Source organism: Oncorhynchus nerka, linkage group LG21 (assembly GCF_034236695.1).
Source record: "Oncorhynchus nerka isolate Pitt River linkage group LG21, Oner_Uvic_2.0, whole genome shotgun sequence".
Lineage (NCBI taxonomy): Eukaryota > Metazoa > Chordata > Actinopteri > Salmoniformes > Salmonidae > Oncorhynchus > Oncorhynchus nerka.
The window spans coordinates 31,931,408-31,955,590 of NC_088416.1; the positions used below are offsets into that span (position 1 = coordinate 31,931,408).

General features: G+C 44.8%; 1 protein-coding gene across 1 annotated transcript in view; it reads left to right on the forward strand.

The window, feature by feature from the left end:
* Nucleotides 1–23,976, forward strand: part of ntn1b (netrin 1b) — an 87,656-nt gene extending 63,680 nt beyond the window's left edge. The window contains 5 exon segments of the mRNA XM_065006615.1: nucleotides 5,307–5,495; nucleotides 10,386–10,535; nucleotides 11,690–11,743; nucleotides 15,343–15,417; nucleotides 21,200–23,976. Of these exon segments, the coding sequence (XP_064862687.1) occupies nucleotides 5,307–5,495; nucleotides 10,386–10,535; nucleotides 11,690–11,743; nucleotides 15,343–15,417; nucleotides 21,200–21,519 (788 nt within the window). The 3' untranslated portion in view covers nucleotides 21,520–23,976.
* The last annotated feature ends 207 nt before the right edge of the window (nucleotides 23,977–24,183 follow it).

Consider the following 24,183-nt stretch of genomic DNA (forward strand, 5'->3'; position numbering starts at 1 on the left):
GTAACCAATGTGGGAGTCTCTCACAGTTAGACCTGATGCCCAGCCACCGCACCGGGAGGTTTACAGTAACCAATGTGGGAGTCTCTCACAGTTAGACCTGATGCCCAGCCACCGCACCGGAGGTTTACAGTAACCAATGTGGGAGTCTCTCACAGTTAGACCTGATGCCCAGCCACCGCACCGGGAGGTTTACAGTAACCAATGTGGGAGTCTCTCACAGTTAGACCTGATGCCCAGCCACCGCACCGGGAGGTTTACAGTAACCAATGTGGGAGTCTCTCACAGTTAGACCTGATGCCCAGCCACACCGGGAGGTTTACAGTAACCAATGTGGGAGTCTCTCACAGTTAGACCTGATGCCCAGCCACCGCACCGGGAGGTTTACAGTAACCAATGTGGGAGTCTCTCACAGTTAGACCTGATGCCCAGCCACCGCACCGGGAGGTTTACAGTAACCAATGTGGGAGTCTCTCACAGTTAGACCTGATGCCCAGCCACCGCACCGGGAGGTTTACAGTAATCAATGTGGGAGTCTCTCACAGTTAGAGCTGATGCACAGCCAAACCCAGCGCTCAGAAATATCAACCTATTAAAATCAAGTGTTGTCATGGAAATACGGCATTCCTAGACAAAAGGAACACCAATGTGAGAATGCTGTTCATTGACTACAGCTCAGCATTCAAGACCATAGTGCCCACAAAGCTCATCAATAAGCTATGGACCCTGGGATTAAACACCTCCCTCTGCAACTGGATCCTGGACTTCCTGACAGGCCACCCCCAGGTGGTAAAGATAGGCAACAACACGTCTGCCTCACTGATCCTCAACACTGGGGCCCCTCAGGGGTGTGTACTTAGTCCCCTCCCGTACTCCCTGTTCACCCACGACTGCGTGGCCAAACACAACTCCAACACCATCATTAAGTTTGCTGATGACACAACAGTGGCCTGATCACCGACAACGATGATACAGCCTATAGGGAGGAGGTCAGAGAACTGGCAGTGTGGTGACAGGACAACAACCTCTCCCTCAACGTGAGCAAGACAAAGGAGCTGATCGTGAACTACAGGAAAAGGCCCCCATTAACATCAACAGGGCTGTAGTGGAGCGGGTTGGGAGTTTCAAGTTCCTTGGTGTCCACATCACCAACAAACTATCATGGTCCAAACACACCAAGACAGTGGTGAAGAGGGCACGACAAAACCTATTCCCCCGTAGGAGACTGTAAATATTTGGCATGGGTCCCCAGATCCTCAAACAGTTCTACAGCTGCACCATCGAGAGCATCCTGACCGGTTGCATCACCGCCTGGTAAGGCAACTGCTCGGCATCTGACCGTAAGTGTCACGCCTTGGTCATTGTATTTTGTGTTTTTTTTTCATATGTTTGGTCAGGCCAGGGTGTGACATGGGTTTATGTGTTGGGTTCGTATTGGGGTTTGTTTAGCATTGGGATTGTGTATGATTAGGGGTGTGTCTAGTTAGGCTTGGCTGCCTGAGGTGGTTCTCAATTGGAGTCAGGTGATTTTCGTTGTCTCTGATTGGGAACTGTATTTAGGCAGCCTGAGTTTCGCTTGGTATTTCGTGGGTGTTTGTTCCTGTCTCTGTGTTGTAGTCACCAGATAGGCTGTAATTAGTTTCACGTTCTGTTTGTTGTTTTATATTCTGAGTTATTTCATGTACCGCATTTCATTCATTAAAGTCATGAGTAACCAACACGCTGCATTTCGGTCCGACTCTCTTTCCACAAACGAAGAACGCCGTTACAGTAAGGAGCTACAGAGGGTAGTACGTACAGGCCAGTACATCACTGGGGCCAAGCTTCCTGCCATCCAGGATCTGTATCATAGGTGGTGTCAGAGGAAAGCCCAAATTAATTATCATAGACTCCAGTCACCCAAGTCATAGACTGTTTTCTCTGCTACCACACGGCAAGCGGTACCGGAGCACCAAGTCTAGGACCAAAAGACTCCTTAATAGCTTCTACACCCAAGCCATAAGACTGCTGAACAATTAATCAAATGGCTTCTGGACTATTTACAATGACACACCCTCTTAACTCTTTCTTGAACTGCACTGTTAGTTAAAGGCCTGTAAGTAAGCATTTCACGGTAAGGTCTACACTTGTTGTTTTCGGCACATGTGACAAATAAAGTTTGATTTGATTTGGATACCTTGGAGAGAATGTGACAGGTATATGAATCTGCTCAGGGCACTGATGTTGTATTTTCCTCAGATCACTGACAGGGTGAGGATGAGAGGCTTGTTTGGCTTGGCACACAGCATCCTCTCATAATATGGGCCACTATCATTATGGGCCTTCAACTTACTGAGGGACTAATTGATCCCGGATAAACAATAATTCACTGGAATTCCTTTCCTCTTCATCCTTGAACAAGCGCAGCATTCCTCTCAATACAAATCACACAACTCATCTGTCTGCTGCCTAGGAACACAGGCAGCCGTGTACACAGAGTGTTTGGTTAACATCAGACACCTGGTGACAGGTAGGTTATGTGTGTCTGTGGCAGGGAGGTGCTGAGTCCCTGCAACAATCCAGAACCTGCTATGAATACAGGGCATGTATGGCCTTGAGATTCTCTCACAGAACACAGAATATTAATCCACCTACAGCAAACTGTGGGATGATTCATCATGTCAGCGTCTCACTATGCAGTATTACAACACTTGAAAATAAATAGATTGAAATGGTGTATCTCTAAGTATGTTCTACAGTGCTTCGGATAACAACAAAAAGGCCCTACGTATAGGCTACACTGCCAGGTATGTAGCCACTGTTACGAGCTCTATTAAATCACATTTCCTCCCATAATTGGACAAAATGAACGTTCTTATTGAACACATATTGAAAACTAGGGATATTTTTGTTTGTTTCTTCACTTGTTGTTTTGTTGTCAGGCTTCCCAGTTGTAAACACAACAGTGTGTGTGATAGATGCTGTGAGGGATATTTTGGGGCAGCTGGTCTAAATATAGCTTATCGGTACTTGAGGCCTTGGCACTGAGGGACAATTAGAGGAGTGATTGGAGAGCCGGCCAGGGAAGTGTGTATGAGATAGCACAGCGCTCATTAGGAGAGGCTGGGGAAAGCCAAGGAGATAACGCTTATTAATCACATGATGCAGACATTCTCTCACACACACATAGACACCACACACAGTGGGTCACACACAGACTGAAGCAGTATTGTATACACACAGACCGCACGAAGACGTGCTGCTTGTCAAAGTAATAGGAGATATGGCCTATATTGCATGCAGAATGCTTGTGCCCAGATACTTACCTGGTATTTCTTATCTCTCAACTTTCATCTGGCTCACTGTGAAGATTAAAGTTACAGTATAAGCATACAGTATAAGCATACAGGTAACTGACAAAATAAAGGAAACACTTGAGTAAATGAGGGGTACAAAGTATATTGAAAGCAGGTGCTTCCACACAGGTGTGGTTCCTGAGTTTATTAAGCAATTAATGTCTCATGCATAACGTCTCATGCTCATGTTTAAAAAGCCCACTTACCCATTATTTTGGTTACCATGCCTAGAAGAAGAGATCTCAGTGACTTTAAAAGAGGGGTCCCAAAGAAGCATGGGGCTTTTTGTGTGTGTGTGTGTGTGTGTGTGTGTGTGTGTGTGTGAGTGTGTGAGTGTGTGTGTGTGTGTGTGTGTGTGTGTGTGTGTGTGTGTGTGTGTGTGTGTGTGTGTGTGTCTCAGTCACCAGATCTCAACCCAATTGAACACTTACAGGTGTCAACAGAAACCCAAAGGATGGAATTTCTGGTGGAAGAATAGTGTAGCATCCCTCCAATAGAGTTCCAGACACTTGTAGAATATCTATCTGTTCTGGTGGCTCAATGCCCTTGACACTTTATGTTGGTGTTTCCTTTATTTGGGCATTTATCTGTAGGATGTTTTCCTCTGGTTAGAACACTAAGAGCATTCCATTCCATTTCCCATTCATAAAAAATCCCATTACATTTGAACTCACACGTCCACCCAAAGTGGAGATAACATCTGGGATAAGAAGGCGGTAAAGAGCAATGGGGAGAGAGAGGGAAGGGAGGGGGATAGAGAAGGAGGGAGGGAGCCCGCTTCAAAGCTCCGGGGATCTGGTGTTCTCTGAGTGTGCTGATCGGCCCTGGGGTTTGAGGTGTGATAAGCCCATGACAGCTGCCAAACACCTCGGTTTGTGTGTGACTGTGTGCATTTAAGCCCCAATTTAGAGGAAGCGGCTCTGAATCCCACCCACCTGGCAACCCTGGTCCCCAATGGCAGGTGTGAGTTGGTTGGTACGTGATTGGGAGCGCTGATGAACGTGTAGCATATGTGCCCTTATCGCTCAGATCTTGTGGCTATAACCTTAAGGCAGGGTGCACTGATGGAGAGATTATCCACAAATAAGAAACCATGCGGGCTTCTCCTCCTCCAGCTCTATCACAGCAGTACGTGCCTGGATGAGACTAAAACAAAAAAAGCTCAAATGCAAGCCCAAAAAATGGAAGTTCTATCACAGTGCTTTGGAAGAGAATATCACTAGAGCAGAGGTGGAAAGTCCACCCTGGTTCTAACACACAGAGAGAACTGATGAACTGATGAACTGATGAATGAATCAGCCGATTTAATTGGGAAGTTATCCCTCATAATGTTATGACAATAAAACAAGTAAGAGAGTTAGTGAAGGCTGCGAGATCTGTGGGAAAGGAAATCTCTCTCCTGACGTCACTAGGGGTCAGAGGTCAAATCTATAAGCAGGTGGAGGGGAAAGGAGAGCGTGGAGTCGGACCACACCATTTTACTCATAGAAACTGGATCGCTCACAGCCTGGCCAATCCATCTGTTTTCATAACTCATTGTCTCCAAATGACATGTCTGACCATAGGACTTTGACCCACTGATGTCATTAAAGTAACAGTAACTTTCTCAGGGTCTCCATACACTACAGTTCACTAGCTGTTATTTGGTTCCCCTCCACTAGCTTTTTGGAAATTGGAAAGTAACGTGGTCAACACCCTACTGTGATATACTGTACATGTGAATGAAATTGCTAAATTCATCAGTTTTCAGTTCCAGCTTATGAAGCACTAGCTAAACTGCAAGGTTGCATGGTGGGAGTTTTTTTGTGTCGAGTGTTGAGGTTCAGGAGGCCAAAGTCTTCATTAAGTGGAGGCCAAAGGTGACCAAAGTCTTCATTACTCAACACCTGTGTAAAAAGCATGCGAACGCACTGACCTCTGTGTTATTCTCCCCCTCGCCTCTCTTTCTCTCCCCCTCTCTCCATCTTTCTGCAGCCTGCCACTGTAACCTGCACGCCCGGCGCTGTCGTTTCAACATGGAGCTGTACAAGCTGTCTGGGCGGAGGAGCGGAGGAGTCTGTCTCAACTGCCGTCACAACACGGCCGGACGCCACTGCCACTACTGCAAGGAGGGCTTCTTCCGGGACATGTCCAAGGCCATCTCCCACAGGAGGGCCTGCAAAGGTAGAGTACCTGGGCTGGGTGTCTGCTGGGTGGGCTACTCAAAATGGCTGCATGACACCCAAACCTCACACTAGTTGATATTCTGCTTCAGTTTTGGACTTTCTTGACGTACCTGTATGTTGTTTGAAAACAAGTTGAATTGTTCTGCCATCATGTCTACAAATTCAACAAATGATCAGCACGAAACAAGTCTTCCAACAATCTTTTGATAACTTTATTGCGTATTACTTTCCACTACTTCACTACTATTTATTATTATGTGAGACAGGTGAAAGATAGTTGTAAAGACAAAAGCTCCCACCTGTGCCAGTGTGAGTGTTGCTGACCTGTGTGACTCTGGTATTTGGAGTCTAGTGGGATTTCCATGACAACACAAGCAAAACAATGTGTGAGCTGATCCGCTGTATAGTTGAGTGGAAACAGATCTCGCTATCATCCCCCATCCCCACACACACACACACACACACTCACAGGTGTGAGCACCTAAGCCAGGTTTGAGTCCATGCTGTTCAGGATTAGTGTGTGAGGAGAGAAAAGCTTCACTCCCTCTGTCTCCCTGCACCGTGGGGAGAGAAGCCAGGCTGAGGCACTGAGCAAACAAGCCCCTGTCACTCACACACACTTACATGAGCACACACACGTGTCCACACACACACACATGCACACACACACACGTGCACGCACACACAGACACACATGCAATCACACAAACACCAGCACAAGCTGAGGCATGTTTGAGTGAGTGGATTAATAAAAAGCATATTTTGCGCATTTACCTCAAATGCTTTAACTTCTACCTCTGTTTCTTGTCCACGTCTTAAGTTATCTCTCTCAAATAGAGGTTACAAGTTACAGTAATAACAGCATTTCTGTGGACAGAGCCTTTGAAACAATGTAGTTGAAGTACCTTTATCACTAAAGCAGGGGAGGATCCCAACACTCGGTCCCTAGTGACCACATTTTATTAGACTTTATTTGCTTAACTTGGAGAGCTATAATGAATCGCCCTACATTTCTGTGAATTGTAACTGGGGAGGTGGAGAACTCAGAGGATTTCTCTGGGAAACAAGACGAGTGGCTAACAATAGAAGTGAGGTCTGCCATGGAATTCAGGAGTGCAGGAGTTGATTCAAACAGTCTCTTTGAACCAGCCAACCATTTCACCTCAGCATCAGATCCACCAACATCCCACATTACCCTGAACTGGATGACTAGTCTTTCCAAAGAGATATAATACAACAATATCCTACACTCTTAGGAAAAAAAAGTTATTTGGCTGTCCCAATAGGTGAACCATTTTTGGTTACAGGTAGAACCCTCTGTGGAAAGGGTTCTACCTGGAACCAAAAGGGTTCTACCTGGAACCAAAAAGCGTTCTTCAAAGGGTTCTCCTATGGGGACAGCCGAAAAATCGTTTCATGTTCTAGATACAGTAGCACCTTTTTCCTAAGAGTGTAATATCCTCCTTGTATGAAAGACAGAATATTGTTTGTTTTGTTTTCCGGTCCGATTACAACATCTCAATGTGCTGTATTACACTGGGACCCAGCTTGCGCTTCAGTGACAAGTGAGTGACTCTGTGCAGACCCGCATATTGTGGTCTCCAACCACAGCCGTGGCTGCATTCCTATTGGCTCAGAGCGGGTTCTCAGAGTACCTATTCTCCAGTGCCCTTCAGCCTGGTCCACCACTAATTAGTCACAGGAACTGCAACATATTACATTTCCTACTGCAGACCACAAGGGACCTTCACTCTTAACTCATACTGACTATTCCAAGTCTCACGGAGTGAAAGTATCAACACAGTCCACCATCATATATAAAAGTCAGCCACTTACTCAGACTGTTTTGGGGTCATTTCACAGTGGTGGCAGTCAGAGTTCACACCGAATTGGAGTTCAGGGCAAATGTAGTTCATGTTGTGCTGTTGTTCTTAACACATTTCATGGATCTTTTGCACTTCTTGAAAGTGACTAATGGTTGGGAGCATCATTGTTTCACTGCATGCTGCCAGTCCAAACATTTTTAGGTCTATATTTGGGATGCAGTCAGGGGCGGGCAGAGGAGGAAGCTATGGGCAGGTTAGTGTTACAGAGGTTCTCTCCTTCCCTAATGCATGCAGTCAGGGGCGGGCAGAGGAGGAAGCTATGGGCAGGTTAGTGTTACAGAGGTTCTCTCCTTCCCTAATGCATGCAGTCAGGGGCGGGCAGAGGAGGAAGCTATGGGCAGGTTAGTGTTACAGAGGTTCTCTCCTTCCCTAATGCATGCAGTCAGGGGCGGGCAGAGGAGGAAGCTATGGGCAGGTTAGTGTTACAGAGGTTCTCTCCTTCCCTAATGCATGCAGTCAGGGGCGGGCAGAGGAGGAAGCTATGGGCAGGTTAGTGTTACAGAGGTTCTCTCCTTCCCTAATGCATGCAGTCAGGGGCGGGCAGAGGAGGAAGCTATGGGCAGGTTTGTGTTACAGAGGTTCTCTCCTTCCCTAATGCATGCAGTCAGGGGCGGGCAGAGGAGGAAGCTATGGGCAAGTTAGTGTTACAGAGGTTCTCTCCTTCCCTAATGAGCTAACCACATACAGCAACCTGTCTTAGGCTTTCTAGAGGGCTGTATCAGTAACCTGAAGGCTTCCAGCTCTGTCCCAACATTTACTCTGTTCCATACTCTGGGATCAAACCCAAACAGCCTGATTGCTGTGCTCTCCTCAGGTGACAAACTCAGCGCTTTGTGACATCAGTTAGGGCCCATGGTATTTATTGTTCAACTCAGCCAACCATCTCGCTCTGCTGTTTTTGGACAGGAAACACAATGCTGTGCCAACACAGCCAGGAGGAAGTCTGCTTTCATTCTCCAACCTGAACCCCCAAAATGGAGGATCACCACTCTCTGAAAGGTGGAGGTTACAGAATAGACCCCTCCGCCATAAAGGCCGAAACACCGGCGTTGTGGAATGCCTCATGTTTTATTTCCCAGATTAACGACTTCATCCCTCATCAAGCGCAGTGTAAACACGGGTCTCGGAGCGCAGCGCGGCCCCCGGCGGCCCCCAGCTCTAACGGTTTGTTTTATTCCCAGTCCTCTCATCCACTCCGCCGTATAAGCCGTTCACCAGGCCCAGGGAGCCCACAGCAGTGGAGCAGCCACACGGTCCACTGAATTACACTCCCCCTCAACCACTCAGCAACTCTTTACCTCCACACCGCAGGGAGCTACACACACGCACAGGGAAATGAATGAACGTTTCCAGTGAGTTCCCAGTGTAGCACTCAGAACATTAAGAGCACAATGCAGTGGTGTGAGCTCAGAGGAAGAGGACTAGATGGTGGCGGACGGATTGAGTGGAGACGCAGTGGTGCATCTCTATTGTGATTTGTGGTTAGTGGCATCTCTAGAAGTAATATAAAGAAATACAAAAACAACAGTTATTTTACTGTGGCTTTCAAATACAATCCCTTAAAACCCCTTAAGAAATAGACACACATCTTTAGAATACACATGGATGTTACCCACATGCCATCGGGAGGGACAAGAGTGACCTCATGTTTTTGTTTTTTTGTTGTTGTTGGTTCCACCCTGCATTAAAAAGTCATTTGGAAATGTTTTAGAAGATAATGCCCATGAAATCAACAGAAAGCAAGAGCAAGCCTACAGTTTCAGTCCATATACCGTACAGTTTAGAATCCTGTCTCTAAATCAATGGGCATATTTATTGTATTCCTGACGTACGAACCACAATAACATTCTGGCTGGGAAAGATGGAGGACTTGATTAGAAACATGACTTTTCATTCATTTCTTGTTTTTTTTGGCAGGATTATTGTATGCTGATTTTATTATACCTCAATAAAATGTGTCAAACAAACTTGACAAAATGTACTTATACTGCAAATTGAGTAGAAAGAGGACAGAAAAGTTTTAGTTTTTTTATTTAACAAGTGACTTCTAATATTGATGAAACCCGTTGAATCCCAGCTAATAATACTCAACTCCAGCCTCTGTTGGTTGGACCACTTAAAGCTATTTTCAAATGACTCTTCAGCTACATAAAACTCATACAACTCTAATGGAGAGAGCTGGGCTTCCACTTCAAACACAGGCTTTATGGTAAACGTTTGGCAGAGCACATGCACAAAACTAAATTCTCACATTTAATGTGCGATCTTTCCGACTAACAACTTAAACAGACGGCTTTGAAGTGTGTTCCACTCTCCCATTAATGGGGAACATTATTCAGGATATATTTGCGAGGAGCTCTTTGCCAAAAAGCTTTAGATTGTAAACTCAATCTGAGAGGAGCACAGGCTCTGCTCTGCCCGCCGTGGATCACAACCCTCCACAGAGAAAAAAGAAAGACTGGTCACACACGGCTCACACACACACACACACACACACACACTCACACACACACACACACACAGACACGGCTCACACACACACACACACACGGCTCACACACACACACACGGCTCACACACACACACACACGGCTCACACACACACACACACACTGGTGCAGTCTCAAAGTGCTAACAGACCAGGCAGAGGAACTGTGCAGTGAATTGTAAATGTGATATTATTTGATAATGTAATATACTGTTCCTCAATACTCATGCCTGATGGCAAGGCCTACAATCGTTAAGGAAAAAGGGAGTAATTGTAACTTGTTTGAGGTCCCAGTCCCCATCTGTGGTGGTCTGTGAGTCACTTTAAGCTTGTTCAAAGCTTACTTTGAAGTTCAGAGAGTCAACATTGGAGGAACGAGAGGCAGAGTGAATTGAAAAGGATGCCTTATGCCTAATTGGTTTTAAACCAATACTAGTGAAGACCTAACAGATTTCATCTACATTTTGTTGATGTCATCTCATCTCAGTTTTCTCCTGCTCTTTCCTCCTGACAGCGTGTGATTGTCATCCAGTTGGCGCAGCCGGCAAGACCTGCAACCAAACCACCGGCCAGTGTCCCTGCAAGGACGGCGTGACCGGCATCACCTGCAACCGCTGTGCCAAGGGCTACCAGCAGAGCCGCTCTCCTATCGCCCCCTGCATAAGTATGACTTGCCTCAGTACTAAGAGAAATGTCCTCAGACAGACCACACAAGTCTGCCCAACCATAGCCCAGCTAGTAACAACACTGGCCCCATCAATAGGAGTAGTCGCTGACAAGTACTCTATCGCACCAAAACCCCATGCTTGTTATGTAGGAATTCATGGCCTGGTTATATCCCCCTGTTCCTTTATTTCTTTGGATGGATATTTTACAGTTAGACCAGAGCTTAAGTAAACAGGGCATAATGTCTAAGCTAACATGGCCTTGTGAGTCGCAGCACCGTTAACAGCCCATCTCCCTGTAAATCCACCCAGCCAGTCCAGGGTAATGATGACTGATATGTTTATTGGCAGTATCAGCAGCCCACAGATTCCAGCGTCTCGGCGATAAACGACACCTCATACACAAGATGGGCTAATGGGTGGCTAGCACCGCCAACACAGCTGGCATGACCAGATAAGATACCTCGGATGGCTGGGACACATAGACATTTACAATTGGCCACCATTTATACAGTTTCAATTGGTGACATTTCCGATAAAGTTGTATTTGGAAATTCAACAAAGCCATTGTGGAAAAGGAATCAGTGTGCTTGGCCAGGATCCACAGCGATAAAATCAATCTGTGAACCCACTGGAATAGGATTTCCTTCATTTCGTTTGGAAAGTAACAAATGTTGTGTAAAAAGATGGAGGAAATGGGGGTCTTGAAAATTGAGCTAAAAATATTTGGTTTCTCGTATATTTTCGAGCTAATATGTTTTAGGTTTAATAGCTTAATATTACACCTTTGTAATATCAAACTTCCTGACAACTTCAAATTTAACAAGGCCAGGGGCCCTGGCTCTTTGTACCTTACAATACAGCATGTCACGAATACAAGAGAGTGAAACTCAAATGGGAAACTGGCTATTAATGTGTATTCCAAGTACAATCTCTGTGTCCTAATCATCAATCAATAACATGACAACCTATTAAGGCATACCTGAGAGTATATCACCAATGCTCTGAGGTTCATTTAAGCCCCAAGGAAGGTGAGCAGGAAATTGAACTAAGACGTTCTAACAACTTTGCTCTCTTTTCCACATATGAAGCTGTCAAACTGTGTAGTGATGTGAAATGTCATTATGTTTGTGCATTGCTTTCTCTGTTACAGAGATTCCAGTTGCATCGCCCACCTCCACCTATACCAGCTCTGAAGAGCCCTTAGGTGAGTTTGTGACACTGCTGAGCCATGTGGTATCCACAGGGTATGGCAATTATTAAAGCATAGCATAACAAATGTATTGTATTTTAGTACGAGCACAATTCATATCATTCCACAGTTTCTATTTTTTATGTTTTTCTATTTCTACATATTATTTGGGTTCAAGGCCACCTTCATAATTGTAGTATTTTAAGGGCCACCTTCATAATTGTAGTATTTTAAGGGTCACCTTCATAATTGTAGTATTTTAAGGGTCACCTTCATAATTGTAGTATTTTAAGGGCCACCTTCATAATTGTAGTATTTTAAGGGCCACCTTCATAATTGTAGTATTTTAAGGGCCACCTTCATAATTGTAGTATTTTAAGGGCCACCTTCATAATTGTAGTATTTTAAGGGTCACCTTCATAATTGTAGTATTTTAAGGGCCACCTTCATAATTGTAGTATTTTAAGGGCCACCTTCATAATTGTAGTATTTTAAGGGCCACCTTCATAATTGTAGTATTTTAAGGGTCACCTTCATAATTGTAGTATTTTAAGGGCCACCTTCATAATTGTAGTATTTTAAGGGTCACCTTCATAATTGTAGTATTTTAAGGGTCACCTTCATAATTGTAGTATTTTAAGGGCCACCTTCATAATTGTAGTTTTTTAAGGGCCACCTTCATAATTATAGTATTTTAAGGTTCACCTTCCATAATTGCAGTATTTAAGTGGATGTCTCTGTGTCAGGAGATGTTAAATCCAGGTTTTTGGTCAGCTCTCTCCCCTCAGCCTCCCATTCTGTATTCCCACTCAGCCTCCAGCCCATAATCTGATTGCATGCCTCATTTGCACCAGTTTGTTTTCCAATCATCTCTCGCTGCGCTGAGAGGGATCCCTTCCCTTGCTAACTTATTTACAGCCCTATTGTTGAAATGCACAGCTCTGAGTCTGCTTGCTATAGTGCAACACTGACTTGAAGTGACATACCACTGTAACATTTAGCTCATACTTTCAGTCACTGCTCAGTCCAAGCTTGTGGGGTAGATCCCCTGGCATATGCGTATGAGGAGAAAAGGAGAGGCCTGGAGCAAAATATTGGTCTCTAAAACCTGTTGCCTAAGCCAACTTGTTTTTGGTCCAACTTCTACTTAAGTGGATACTAGCATGCCAGCAGATTCCCATAGACTGACAGTCATTGCTCTAATGCTAGTTAGCAATGGCTCGCAAAACTGCCTCTAACTTCCTTCTTACTGGACACAGAGACATCATTTGACGCTGGGGAAGTAGAAAAAGGGCCTCCTTGCCCAAATCCCGAAGTATTCCTTTAAATTGCCATGCATCTAAAACATATAGGTTCTGTCACTTTTGATAATTAACATGGGACTAACAGTGTGGCTCCACATATTTCACTGAGCTTAATGGCCAACCTGCTACATATGTTGGCGACCAGCTGCAATGGGGTTTGGAGTCTTGTCAGGAACCCCACACAGACACCACCCTCCAAATTAAGAGTGGTGTGGTCCCCAGGGACCCTGGAGAATGGCGGTGGCCCCGCTAGAGAGACCACACAAAGGGGACGTTTGTCCTCCCAGCGGGGGCCGGGGCCTTAATGAGAGCTATGGGTGTGATGGCCAGTCCTGGGATTGTGCTGCTGGGCTAATGGGCAATGCCAGCTATCAAAGGGAGGTACGATGAAGGCCTCCAGGGAACAGGGGGAGACAAATGCCCCCCCCCTCCCCCCGCCCTAGCCACATTTAAATGGAAATCAGGCGTGGTCGATATGCATTATTTTACTTTGGGATTTCCCTTCACTTTTTCATTTCTACACCCCCCCGAAAGCTGCCAGGCGTTTCACTAGAAATGTTTTCTCCACATACATGCACTTTCTCCCCATCCCCCTGCCTCCGCCCCAATCCGCCTTTTTGGGGGGAGTGCGTTTTTTTCTCGCTCCGCTGTTACCCGGGCAACCTCATTCACACAGAGTATAAAGGGAAAGAAAGGGGAGGACTGGACAGAGGGCTGGAAGAAATAATGAAGTTTGTCCATATTCAGGCAAGCTGAAAGGTCCCCTCTCTCCTAACTGCTCCCCCTTTCCCCCTGGCCGACCAGCCCCCCCATAAAAGAGCATGGGGCTTATTACACTGGGAGGGGGAGCAAAACCAGGAGATGTTCTGGTTCCAATTTGTGTCAGTCAGTGGAAAAGTGGGAACAAACCATTTCCATTTTCAGTTTGGCCTCTTGTCCCAGACCCATCTCCCCCATTACAAAAGGTGCCTGGCACCCTGACAACACGACGGTCGGCGGACATCGATAAAGCCTCTTGGCACGCCTGCGAGCCCAGGTCAACACAGCCTGGTGTCAAAGGGAGAGCACCAGACCCGAAAGCAATTCATCATAACTATGAGCTCTTTCTGGCCACTGGTTTGTAACAGGCTCCTCTCAGAGGCCACAGAGAGATCGGCCACAGAGAGATTGGCCCCGGCCAACGTGAGAGTATTCTCTTTCTTGCCTCAAGTGGGTTGGGTACTGTTTAGGCCCCTGCTAATTTTTGTTAGGCTACTAGCTAATTTCCCTCAGTGACCTCCTTTTGTGAGTGACCCTCCCAACCCTGAGTGCTGACACAATGGATGCCAGGACTCTGACAGACTAGAGATTCTGTGTGGAGAGGTTGGAGGAAGAGAGTGGGAGTGAGCTGACAATAGGATATGTGTAAAGGCATCCTAAACTGCTCCAAACAGTTTGTGAGTATATAGTGTACAAAACCATAGGCTGACCAGTTGAATCCAGGTGAAAGCTATGATCCCTTATTGATGTCACCTGTTAAATCCAATTCCAATCAGTTTTTGTGCACTCAATGTATTATGACATTTTGTGATGTTTTTGTTTGTTTTGGTCTTCGGCAAGGTTTTTATTCCGGCTATTCGTTCACACCACATTTTTTCTCGAGGCTATTGCAAGTTCGGTAGCCGAAGTCTACGCCCCTTCTTCGGTCTTTGGTCAACAATAGGGATTCATCAAACGATAGATGACTAATTTTCATGCACATTTTGTTCACTTGAGAAATACTAAACGAAACATCTTAGTTAGATGTAAAATTGTGTGACTCAGATCTTCTCTGCAAAAACGTCAAAATGAATGACAGATTTCTTGAGTTATCTTAGATTTATTCAAACTATTTTGAGGAAGTGGATACTGGCTACGGCGTCTCAAGATGGACAAACAGTACTATTGCCGCTTTTTCTCATTTTTCAAGAGAAGGTCTTACAAGGGAGTATGTGAGCACACTCGTTCGGTTCGCCTACTAGGTGCCAGCCGAACCGAAGCATGCGGAAGCCTTAAGCCTCCACCAGCTCCACAAGGACACCATAACAGCATAACATGAGACAGTATACCATAAGTACACTACAATGGCCTGGCAATAGATGTAAGCTTTCAATGCCTTACAGTGGGGGTAGAGTGTAGACCCTTGTATGTACCTAAAAGGCTTTTATTAGATAACATAATTGAGGTCAGTCCATAAACCATGGGAGAGAGAGAATAATTCAAATCTAGATGTTTGTGAAATGTTGGCTGTGCTGGAACCTAATCCACCCATTTTGTCACTCGCTTCCACAGACTGTGATTCTCACTGCAAGGCATCCAAGGGCAAGCTGAAGATCAACATGAAGAAGTACTGCAAGAAAGACTATGGTGAGTCCACTGTGCAGGAATTATATGCCCAGTCGTCGGCCAGCGGTCGAGGGTCAGATGTATTTATTAATCACAGGCATGTCCACTCCCAAGCCCCTCTCTGCGGCTTATTCACGCTCCCAGGATTAGAGTCATTGCATCAAAGGGAAATGGTCTCGGAACTGAGCCCAGGGGATCCCGCTGATGGACAGGCCAGCCAGTATTAGACTGAGGAGTGCTGTTTTCTGGGAAATAAGACATGATGGAATTTTAAAAATCTATATATTTCTTGAAGGTTGTGTTACAAAACCAGACAGCTTTCGACTGTGTTTGGGCAATGATGGTGTAAAGCACATTAACAGATGTATCCAGATGTGTCTTCATCTACCATTCCAGTAGTTAATTGCTATATTGTATTTACTTCGCCACCATGGCCTATTTATTGCTTTTACCTCCCTTATCTTACCTCATTTGCTCATATTGTATATAGACTTTTTGTTTTCCTTTTTTTCCTACTGTATTATTGACTGTATGTTTGTTTATTCCATGTGTAACTCTGTGTTGTTGTATGTGTCGAACTGCTATGCTTCATCTTGGCCAGGTCGCAGTTGCAAATGAGAACTTGTTCTCAACTAGCCTACCTGGTTAAATAAAGGTTAAATAAAAATAAAATAAGTAAATCCAGTCTACTTACACTTTGATTAGTTAGCATGGAAAACATATACATATTATTATCTATCATCTGTAAGCTAGACACACAAAACCTATGTCTCACACATCCTAACATCCCTGCACTGACATACACTCATTACTATGTGAGATTCACTGGAGGTGGGGGGAGCTGGACAGAGAGAAGAGTGTTTGCTGGGGGGCATCCTCACCGCAGGGCCTCTTCTTTTATCACCAAAGATAGAGATCAGTGGCATCAGTGTCTGGGCAGAGAAACAAAGGGAATATTCAACTCTTCCCTCTACATCTTGAGCTCATATCAGTTCCTCCACTCCAGCTGAAACTGTCTTCAGAGATAGGTTGTGGCACGAGCCAGCCCCCCTGTTGGTTTGGAGAGCTGCAAAGCTCCGCTCTGCCAGGGTTTAGCTGGAACGATTTGGATTTGTTGTCCCACCTTGACGGATGTGTGTGTGTGTGAGAGTGTGTCTTAGGGGAGTTGTACCTCATAAAGAGAGGCCTCTGAGCTTCAGAGGGCCGCAGAACAAGCTCCCACTGCGTCCTCTCACAGTCCCTCTCAATTACAGCTAACGGACAATTTCCTCTCCCCTTCCACCTCCCTCTAAGCCCTGTGGATCTGCTCACCCTGGCCCCTGTCCATGGTCTCGGGCAATCCCTGCTCTCAGCCGCCAGCCTCAGTGGGGTCCAGTTTTATTGCTCCATGGTGAAAGGCTGGTGCACCCTGGGAGCATGAGGCTTTGGCTCGGAGTTGGCCTTTAGGAATTGTCAGCAAGCCCCGTATGAATCAAATTAGCCAAATCACACAACAAATATACTCTGTCATCAATGACTCCACAGGAGTTCATCTGCATCTGAAATACTTCTGATCAAATGTGCCAATCACTGTAGATATCAAAGTGAGTAATATGAAAACATTCATGTTCAAGCCAAATACAGGTATTTACATAGCTTGATATTTTAGAACAGTTTCACAAATGAAATAACTTCTGTAACTTGAAGCTAAAAGGACATTTGCGTTTGATGATGGATGATGCTGGACTTGTATCATTATATTCTGAATCAGCACCACTAGATCTAAAAACAGACAAAAAATAATGAGACGGGTGGGGGGTAATAAGAGAGACAGTAGAGAGACAGTAGTATTATTAGGGACAGTCCATGGATCCTATCATTGGCCTCCTATACAGTGTTTCATTGTGCTGTCCCACTGTGTAGCCTCCATATCTCCATATGGAGAGTGATTCCCTCGCCTCGGAGGGTTTTCCATTCCATTAATCACAGTAGTATTATGGTGCAGATCTCCTATCAGCAGATTCATGTCTGCTAACCACCGTACAAATCTCCCCAACCGCAGCAGCAGCAGCAGCAGCAGCAGCAAACCCTGAGGCACGTCCAGCACTCTGCCAGCATTTAAGAACAGATCGTACTCCATATAGCCAAATACCCACATAAGTTTCCTTTATTAAAGACAATGCAAGATCTCTTAGACTCCTGGCATGAGACCTAACTGTACAGTAGGCCTATATTATATTGAATATTTTGGTCACCAATTCCTCTGTAGTTATACCCATTAAGTTGGTGTTCAAATTTTAAGCCTTTGCTTGATAGAATAGATTTGTTCATACAAGACCGTATCTGCTATAATCAGGGTTTGGGGATAGTTCACCCATATTACAAAATGACATATTGGTTTCCTTACCCTGTAAGCAGTCTATTGATAAGGAATGACGACAGTCCATGCTTTGATGTAGTTTCCCTGGCACTGTTTTCTACTTTCACTGTTCACATGACAATGTTTTAGCAATTTGTGACACAATTCCCATTAAAGTCAACTAAACCAAAGCATGGATTGCTGTGATACCTTGTCCATAGACTGCTTACAGGGTAAGGAAACCACTGTGTAATTTATTTTTATTTTGGCGAACTATCCCTTTAATACTTAGTTCAGTGTTCCCTCTAATGAAACACATCCAGCTGCATTGGCCACACTGTTCCCCTTCATAGCTGTCACATGTCCAAAAAGCCTCATCATCAATCATAGTTCATCAATCAAACAGAGCGACACATCAGAGACTTTTAACAAAGTTTCAATACATAAATGGCCAAATGTTCTTCTTTTCTCAATCAATATTGTGCAACACAGAGAGAGACAATAATGTGAGCTCCTTATTTCAGTTCACCAGAAAACTGAACAGCCATCAGAATCCATATTTTCATTCATTTAATCTTGCTTGTCATCCATGAATAGAACGGACAAATCTATAAATCACAAGACTGATTCATGAAAAGCAGAAGCTTGGTTTTTCAAGAGTTCATCAAAACAGCTGAGTGCAGATGATTCTCCTTTGGCTGAGCTGGGGCTTTATGAAGAGACCAATCCTCAGGGGGCTTTTCCTCTGCCTCAATCTAATTCATTTCTCAGGGCTGTCCCTGGGCCTTTGTGGGGTTCACAGTGTCTCTGTTCTTTGGGGCCACGACCCCCCTGTGTGAGTGGCGCTGCGGGCCTCCCGGGGTCACGGGAAGAGGCCCCCTGTTTAAACACAGTGGTGCACTCTGCCGACTCGGAGCATTCCACAGGGCCCAAACAGGTGGTAAATTAGGCCGACGCTGACGGATTGCCACCCGGAGAGAAAGAAATATGTTGTGTTTATTCATTTTTGTTTTCCATCGCGGACGTAGCTACGGCGACGGCAGCCACAAAGGGTTATATTCTGGGCTGACACCCCTCCAGCGGGGAGGACAATGAATCAAAGAGCTTTTGCAGACGTTCAGGGCCAGCGGTGAAAGGAAGGGTCACACAGCCCTGCCACCCGGCGGTCCCTGTGAGCTCACTCTGGGGGCAGCAGGGCCCAGATCAGTCACTCAGCTGATAACCAGATGGGACAGGGGCCTCAGTATTGAAATTAAACACGCTCTAATTTGATTAGAGCCCCCTTGTCGGCGGTGTGCGGGTCAAGCCCCAGCACACTGCTCAGAGAGGGGACCCAGCGGGAGGCTTGGCTGCCATTGTGTTTATTAAACCCCTCTCTTTCTCCCTCTTCCTCTCTCTCCCTCTTCCTCTCCCTCCCTCCCTCTGTGCTACCCTGCTAAGATGGTCCAAGTAGTACTGATGTACCATATTGTCTGCTAACAGAAAAACAGAAGTTTAGTTTCCTAGATCTCCATTCATGAGCTCAACTCAACACCAGTCCCATGGGCGCTTTGGACTTCATTGGGTGAGGAGCAGGACTGAAGCATTGTGCAGAGGTTTGAGGACTCAGCTGCTTGGTCTTTCCAGCTAACATCCATGATTAGTACTACATACTTTTCTCCCGTCATGGGCTGGGATCTCAGTCCAGTATAACAGTATTTTACTATCTGCTTAGAGAACTACCAATTTCCTGAGCGGCCCATAGAGTGACAGAGGGTTCTGCATTGGTGTCAGACAGCAGAGAGCTGAGTCTGATCCATTCACCCGGGGAGCTCGTTAGCCAGTCGGTCAGTAAGAGCGACCCAGAGAGAAGAGGGCTATCTCTGCTGGATTCTCACGCTGCTCTTGGATGGGGCTCTGGGAGCAGAACCCGGATAGCTCATGAGGTCGGAACACATCCCGATTCTTCTGGAAGCCTCTCTGTGGCTGGGAAGATAAATAGTGGCCCACTCCACCACCCCACACACCCTTTATGTGTTTGGATGAAGGAGTAGGCTCCAGCCCAGAGACACATTGTTAATGAATGGCAGGACTGTGAGAGCGTGCTCTACTCAGCCCAACAGGCCTCCTTTCTTCTGAAATTGTGTACAATTTGCTCACACTAGCAGGGCCTCCCTTCCTGTTCTCTTAGAACGTTCCAGGCTGTTATAGGGGACAATCGATGCGGCTTGCAATAGAGAGCGTTGGCATTCAGAGAGAGAGACAAGGAGAAAAAAATACTTCCTGTGCTATTTTCAGCCACCTATATTTTTTAAACATTAGTCCACACACAAGTGCGTGTGTGTATGTGTGCACTTGTGTGTCTGCGGGTGCATGTATGCATTTGTGTGTGTGTATTTATTAGTGTGTTTGAAACATTTCACACCATCCACACACTGTTTCCCAAATTGGGTCAATTCAAACAATTGTGAGTGGAAACTATTCAGGTTGGTTCATTTTCCCCCTACTTTAGTCCAATCGTAAATAGCACATTCCCAACTAAACCACTTCACCTCAAGCACAGATTATCTCCTACCCCAGTGGGTTCAGTTGTTTCCCCCTTGTTGCAATGACTGAGGCGTTTTTGCAATCAGAGTGATGAAGTAATGGTAGATTTATGTGACAGAGAAATCCATGCAGGGGAGCTGCTGTGAGGGGGGGCTGTATTTCTGTCTGCTCTAAGGGGTCAAATTCTTGGGAGAAAGGATCAATGGCTACCACGTCCAGGTTGCTCTAGCCCAGGGTTCTTAAGATGTGCAGCGTCCTGCTTAACAGCTGAAAGGCCATTCTATCAAAAGCACAGGAATGGCTTTGCTTCAGAGCTTTTACCTCAAGCAGATGTGGTATTTGTTTAGTAAAGGTTGAATGCTGCACTTTCACTGTTGGACTTTCTGAGTTGAACCCAGTATACCAGCCACTTCTTTTTCTCCAGGCTTGTCAGTTGAGGAAAGGAAAGCGTTTCTAAGGATACGTCCACAGCAGTCAAACATTACAGCCAGTCTCAGGGAGGTGCTCTTTCAAATGTACTCTAGCGGGCACCCATTGTCTTTACCCTGGGGAGCACTATGGCAACTGTTGCTGTAATACGGAGCATGCTAGCCAACACAACAAGGAGAGGTCAGGGGTCATGGCTGAGGGGAAGGACCAGGGGAACAATCCACACACTGGGTCAGCAATTCCTGAATCATACTCAAACATTGGAGCAGTTATTGGAGCTATAGTAAAACAGGACATTTACAGCTGAGGGCTCACCCCCAGGCCAGTCTGGACCCCAGGAACAGAAACCCACAGGCTGATTCCCTGCTTAGTTACCTTGTGTGTTATTAAGTGGATCTATGTTTTACTGTACATTAACTTTTAACTGGATCTCTTATACTCAAGAGTTGCTTGTTTTATTGTGACATTTTCTTATTCCCCCTTCACTCCTTCTTCTCATTGGTCATCCAGCTGTCCAAGTGCACGTCCTCAAAGGAGACAAGGCAGGGGAGTGGTGGAAGTTTACCGTGAACATCATCTCCGTCTACAAGCAAGGTGAACAACGCATCCGGCGCGGTGACCAGCTCCTGTGGGTGCGTGCCAAGGACGTGGCCTGCAAGTGCCCCAAGATCAAGCTTGGCAGGAAGTACCTGCTGCTGGGCACGGATGACGACTCCCCCGGGCAGACTGGCGTGGTGGCGGACAAGGGCAGCCTGCTCATCCCCTGGAAGGACCTGTGGGGCCGGAGACTGAGGAAGTTCCAACAGCGCGACAAGAGGGGCAAGTGTTAAGAGGAGCCAGAGAAGAGAGAAAGAGAGGGGGCTCACCTCGAGTCTGAGGAACACAGGAGGAGGAGAAAGAAAGAGGAAACACCAGAGGGAGAGAGGAAAGAGGGAGAGGTGAAGTGAACAGAGAGAGAGAGAGAGGAAGTGACTGAGTGCTGCTGCTTTGAGTGGAAGAAAAAAGAGAATATTAGTTTTAGAAACGTTCGTGTGAAGGAGCTCTTTTTACAGTTGCTGTTCTGTTTGTCCTTCAAGGTTTGTTTCATTGTGGAATTGCAGAGTTTGCACCTAATATTTCAGATAAGTTACTTATTTTTTGTTTTATTCATGATACCGTTATTTTTATATTTCCAGTTCATTTCTACAGAACATCAGAAAAAAATCTACTGTATCACATTTCTGTGTTAAAATAATATATATATATATATATATATATATATATATATATATATATATATATATACATATATACATATATATATATATTGTTTAAAGTTTTTTCTAGCAAGCTGAGGTGGCACGGCATGGCTTAAGGGGAATCTCTCTCATGTTTAATGAGAGGCTCCTGCTTGCCAGGCCTTGTCAAGATAAACTGTGTAAACTGCTAAGAGTGTTAACACGTTAAATTGATCATTTAAACTAGGTTTTACTGTGGTTTCGGAATATACTTGTAAAAATGGGAGAGAAAAAACAGAAACAAAAACAAGCCAGCTATTGCCAGTTACCTTTCTTCTTTAAGAGCTCCTCATGTGGTTGTTACCTCATTATTACTGCTAACTATGTAATCAAAATGAAAGTACCATGAAGAAGTTGCTCCTCAGATACTAGCATTGGGAAAGAGTCTGTTAAATGATACATTTCCTTGCCATCCTGACAGTGTGGTTGTGACCTCAAGCAAAATAAAAGTACCAGTAGGCATGATATAATTATACAATATTTTTGTATTTAGACAGCACTCTGTTCTCAACTAGAAGAACTAAAATAGATGAGTTGACCATGCACTTAATGTTTAGTCATTTAGTATTCAACAGTATTCAGAACATATAAGATATGTTCAGTGTTTAATGGCACCTTGCAGGATACAAACTAACATACTGTATGGTTTTAGAAACATCATCAAAGAACTAATGTATGTCCATTCATGATTGTTCAAACGGAGACCACACATTTCACTGATTATGTGCTGCCTTTGGCCTTTGGTCCTGGAACCTAATGTCCACTGACTCTGTGTCATTGATTGATGCATTTGGTTTGCTATCCTGTTCACGTTTGTTAAAATACAAAGTACTGCTTGAACATCCCACTGAGCATTGACCTGTTTCTGCTGGTAAAGGACTGATCATGGGGGGGGGGCATTCTGATGTCTTCAACAGTGAATCACCTCATGTAGTTTGATAAGACCTATCAAAATGAACCTACGTTTTGTTAAAATAATAGATGCATGCTGACTACTTAGCTGACTAAGCTAACCAAATTGTGGATGGCAGTATGTACAGTATGTATATGCTGTATAAAGATACAAGCATGATGTTGTAAAAGAAAACCTGTGGGGTGATGAAATATCACAGGAGTCAAGCTGTGTGATTAACACACTGTGTCAGCATCTGATTCTCACTTCAAACCTTGCAGACATTCCATTTTCAAGACGTTACTTGGTACTCAGCAAAAGGGGTGACCGGCTGTTTAAATGTTATATAGCTGTATAGTTTGTTACTATTTTCTGTTACACATTTACTAGATGTATGTCCATGTGTTATTAACCAGTTTTAAATACCATAGGCTTAATAAATGGGTAGACAAATGAATGAGAAAGAGGCAGATTTCTCTTGTTTACAAGTTATGCATACCCAGGAGTGTATTTCAGCAGAGAGAGGCTTATCTACAACCTGTAATAAACAGTCCCAAAAATATTTGGGAAATGCACAACACACATAAATGCAAGCAGATGCACACCTGCTCACACACATACACACACACTTTTAAAAAAAACATATTTGTATGGACATTTTTATTGCAATCCATTTCAAATGTTCTTATGCCAGTGCATCCATCTCTGGTTCTTCACATATCAAAGCTGTCAGTGTGTAAAGTTAGACCAGATCAAAGCTGTCAGTGTGTAAAGTTAGACCAGTTTTCCACACATTTGGAGAATGGTACTCAGTCATGACGAGATATCTGCTACAAAAATATATCTGAATGTTGCTTGTGTTCATACTTGGGCTTGTAAATGTTGTTTAGCTTTGTCCATTGCAAAAGTCTGTGTAATGTCCTGTAATGCGTACTAATATATTATGTTTATCACAAATGAATATATTTAATGACACATGAAACAATGTGGCTTTTGTTTTTGCTTGTTTTTATTTTTGGTTACTCTTTGCTTTGGATAATAGACGGCTGTAATGAAAAAGTAAAAGACTGTAGCTATTGAACAGCCTAGTAAATCTGAAATAAAGCTCTGTAAAAGTACTTGTGGACTTTCAACTGTATCTCATCATCTCATCTGTGTCTCATTGGTAGTTCTGTACTTCAGTGAGTTATTTGGGATTGACATGGGCTAAATGGTGTGGGCTAAATGGTGTGGGCTAAATGTTGTGGGCTAAATAGTGTGGCCCAATAAGAACACAGTCTGTCATTACCCTATGAGACTGCATCAGCTTGTCTGTTTTCCTCCTG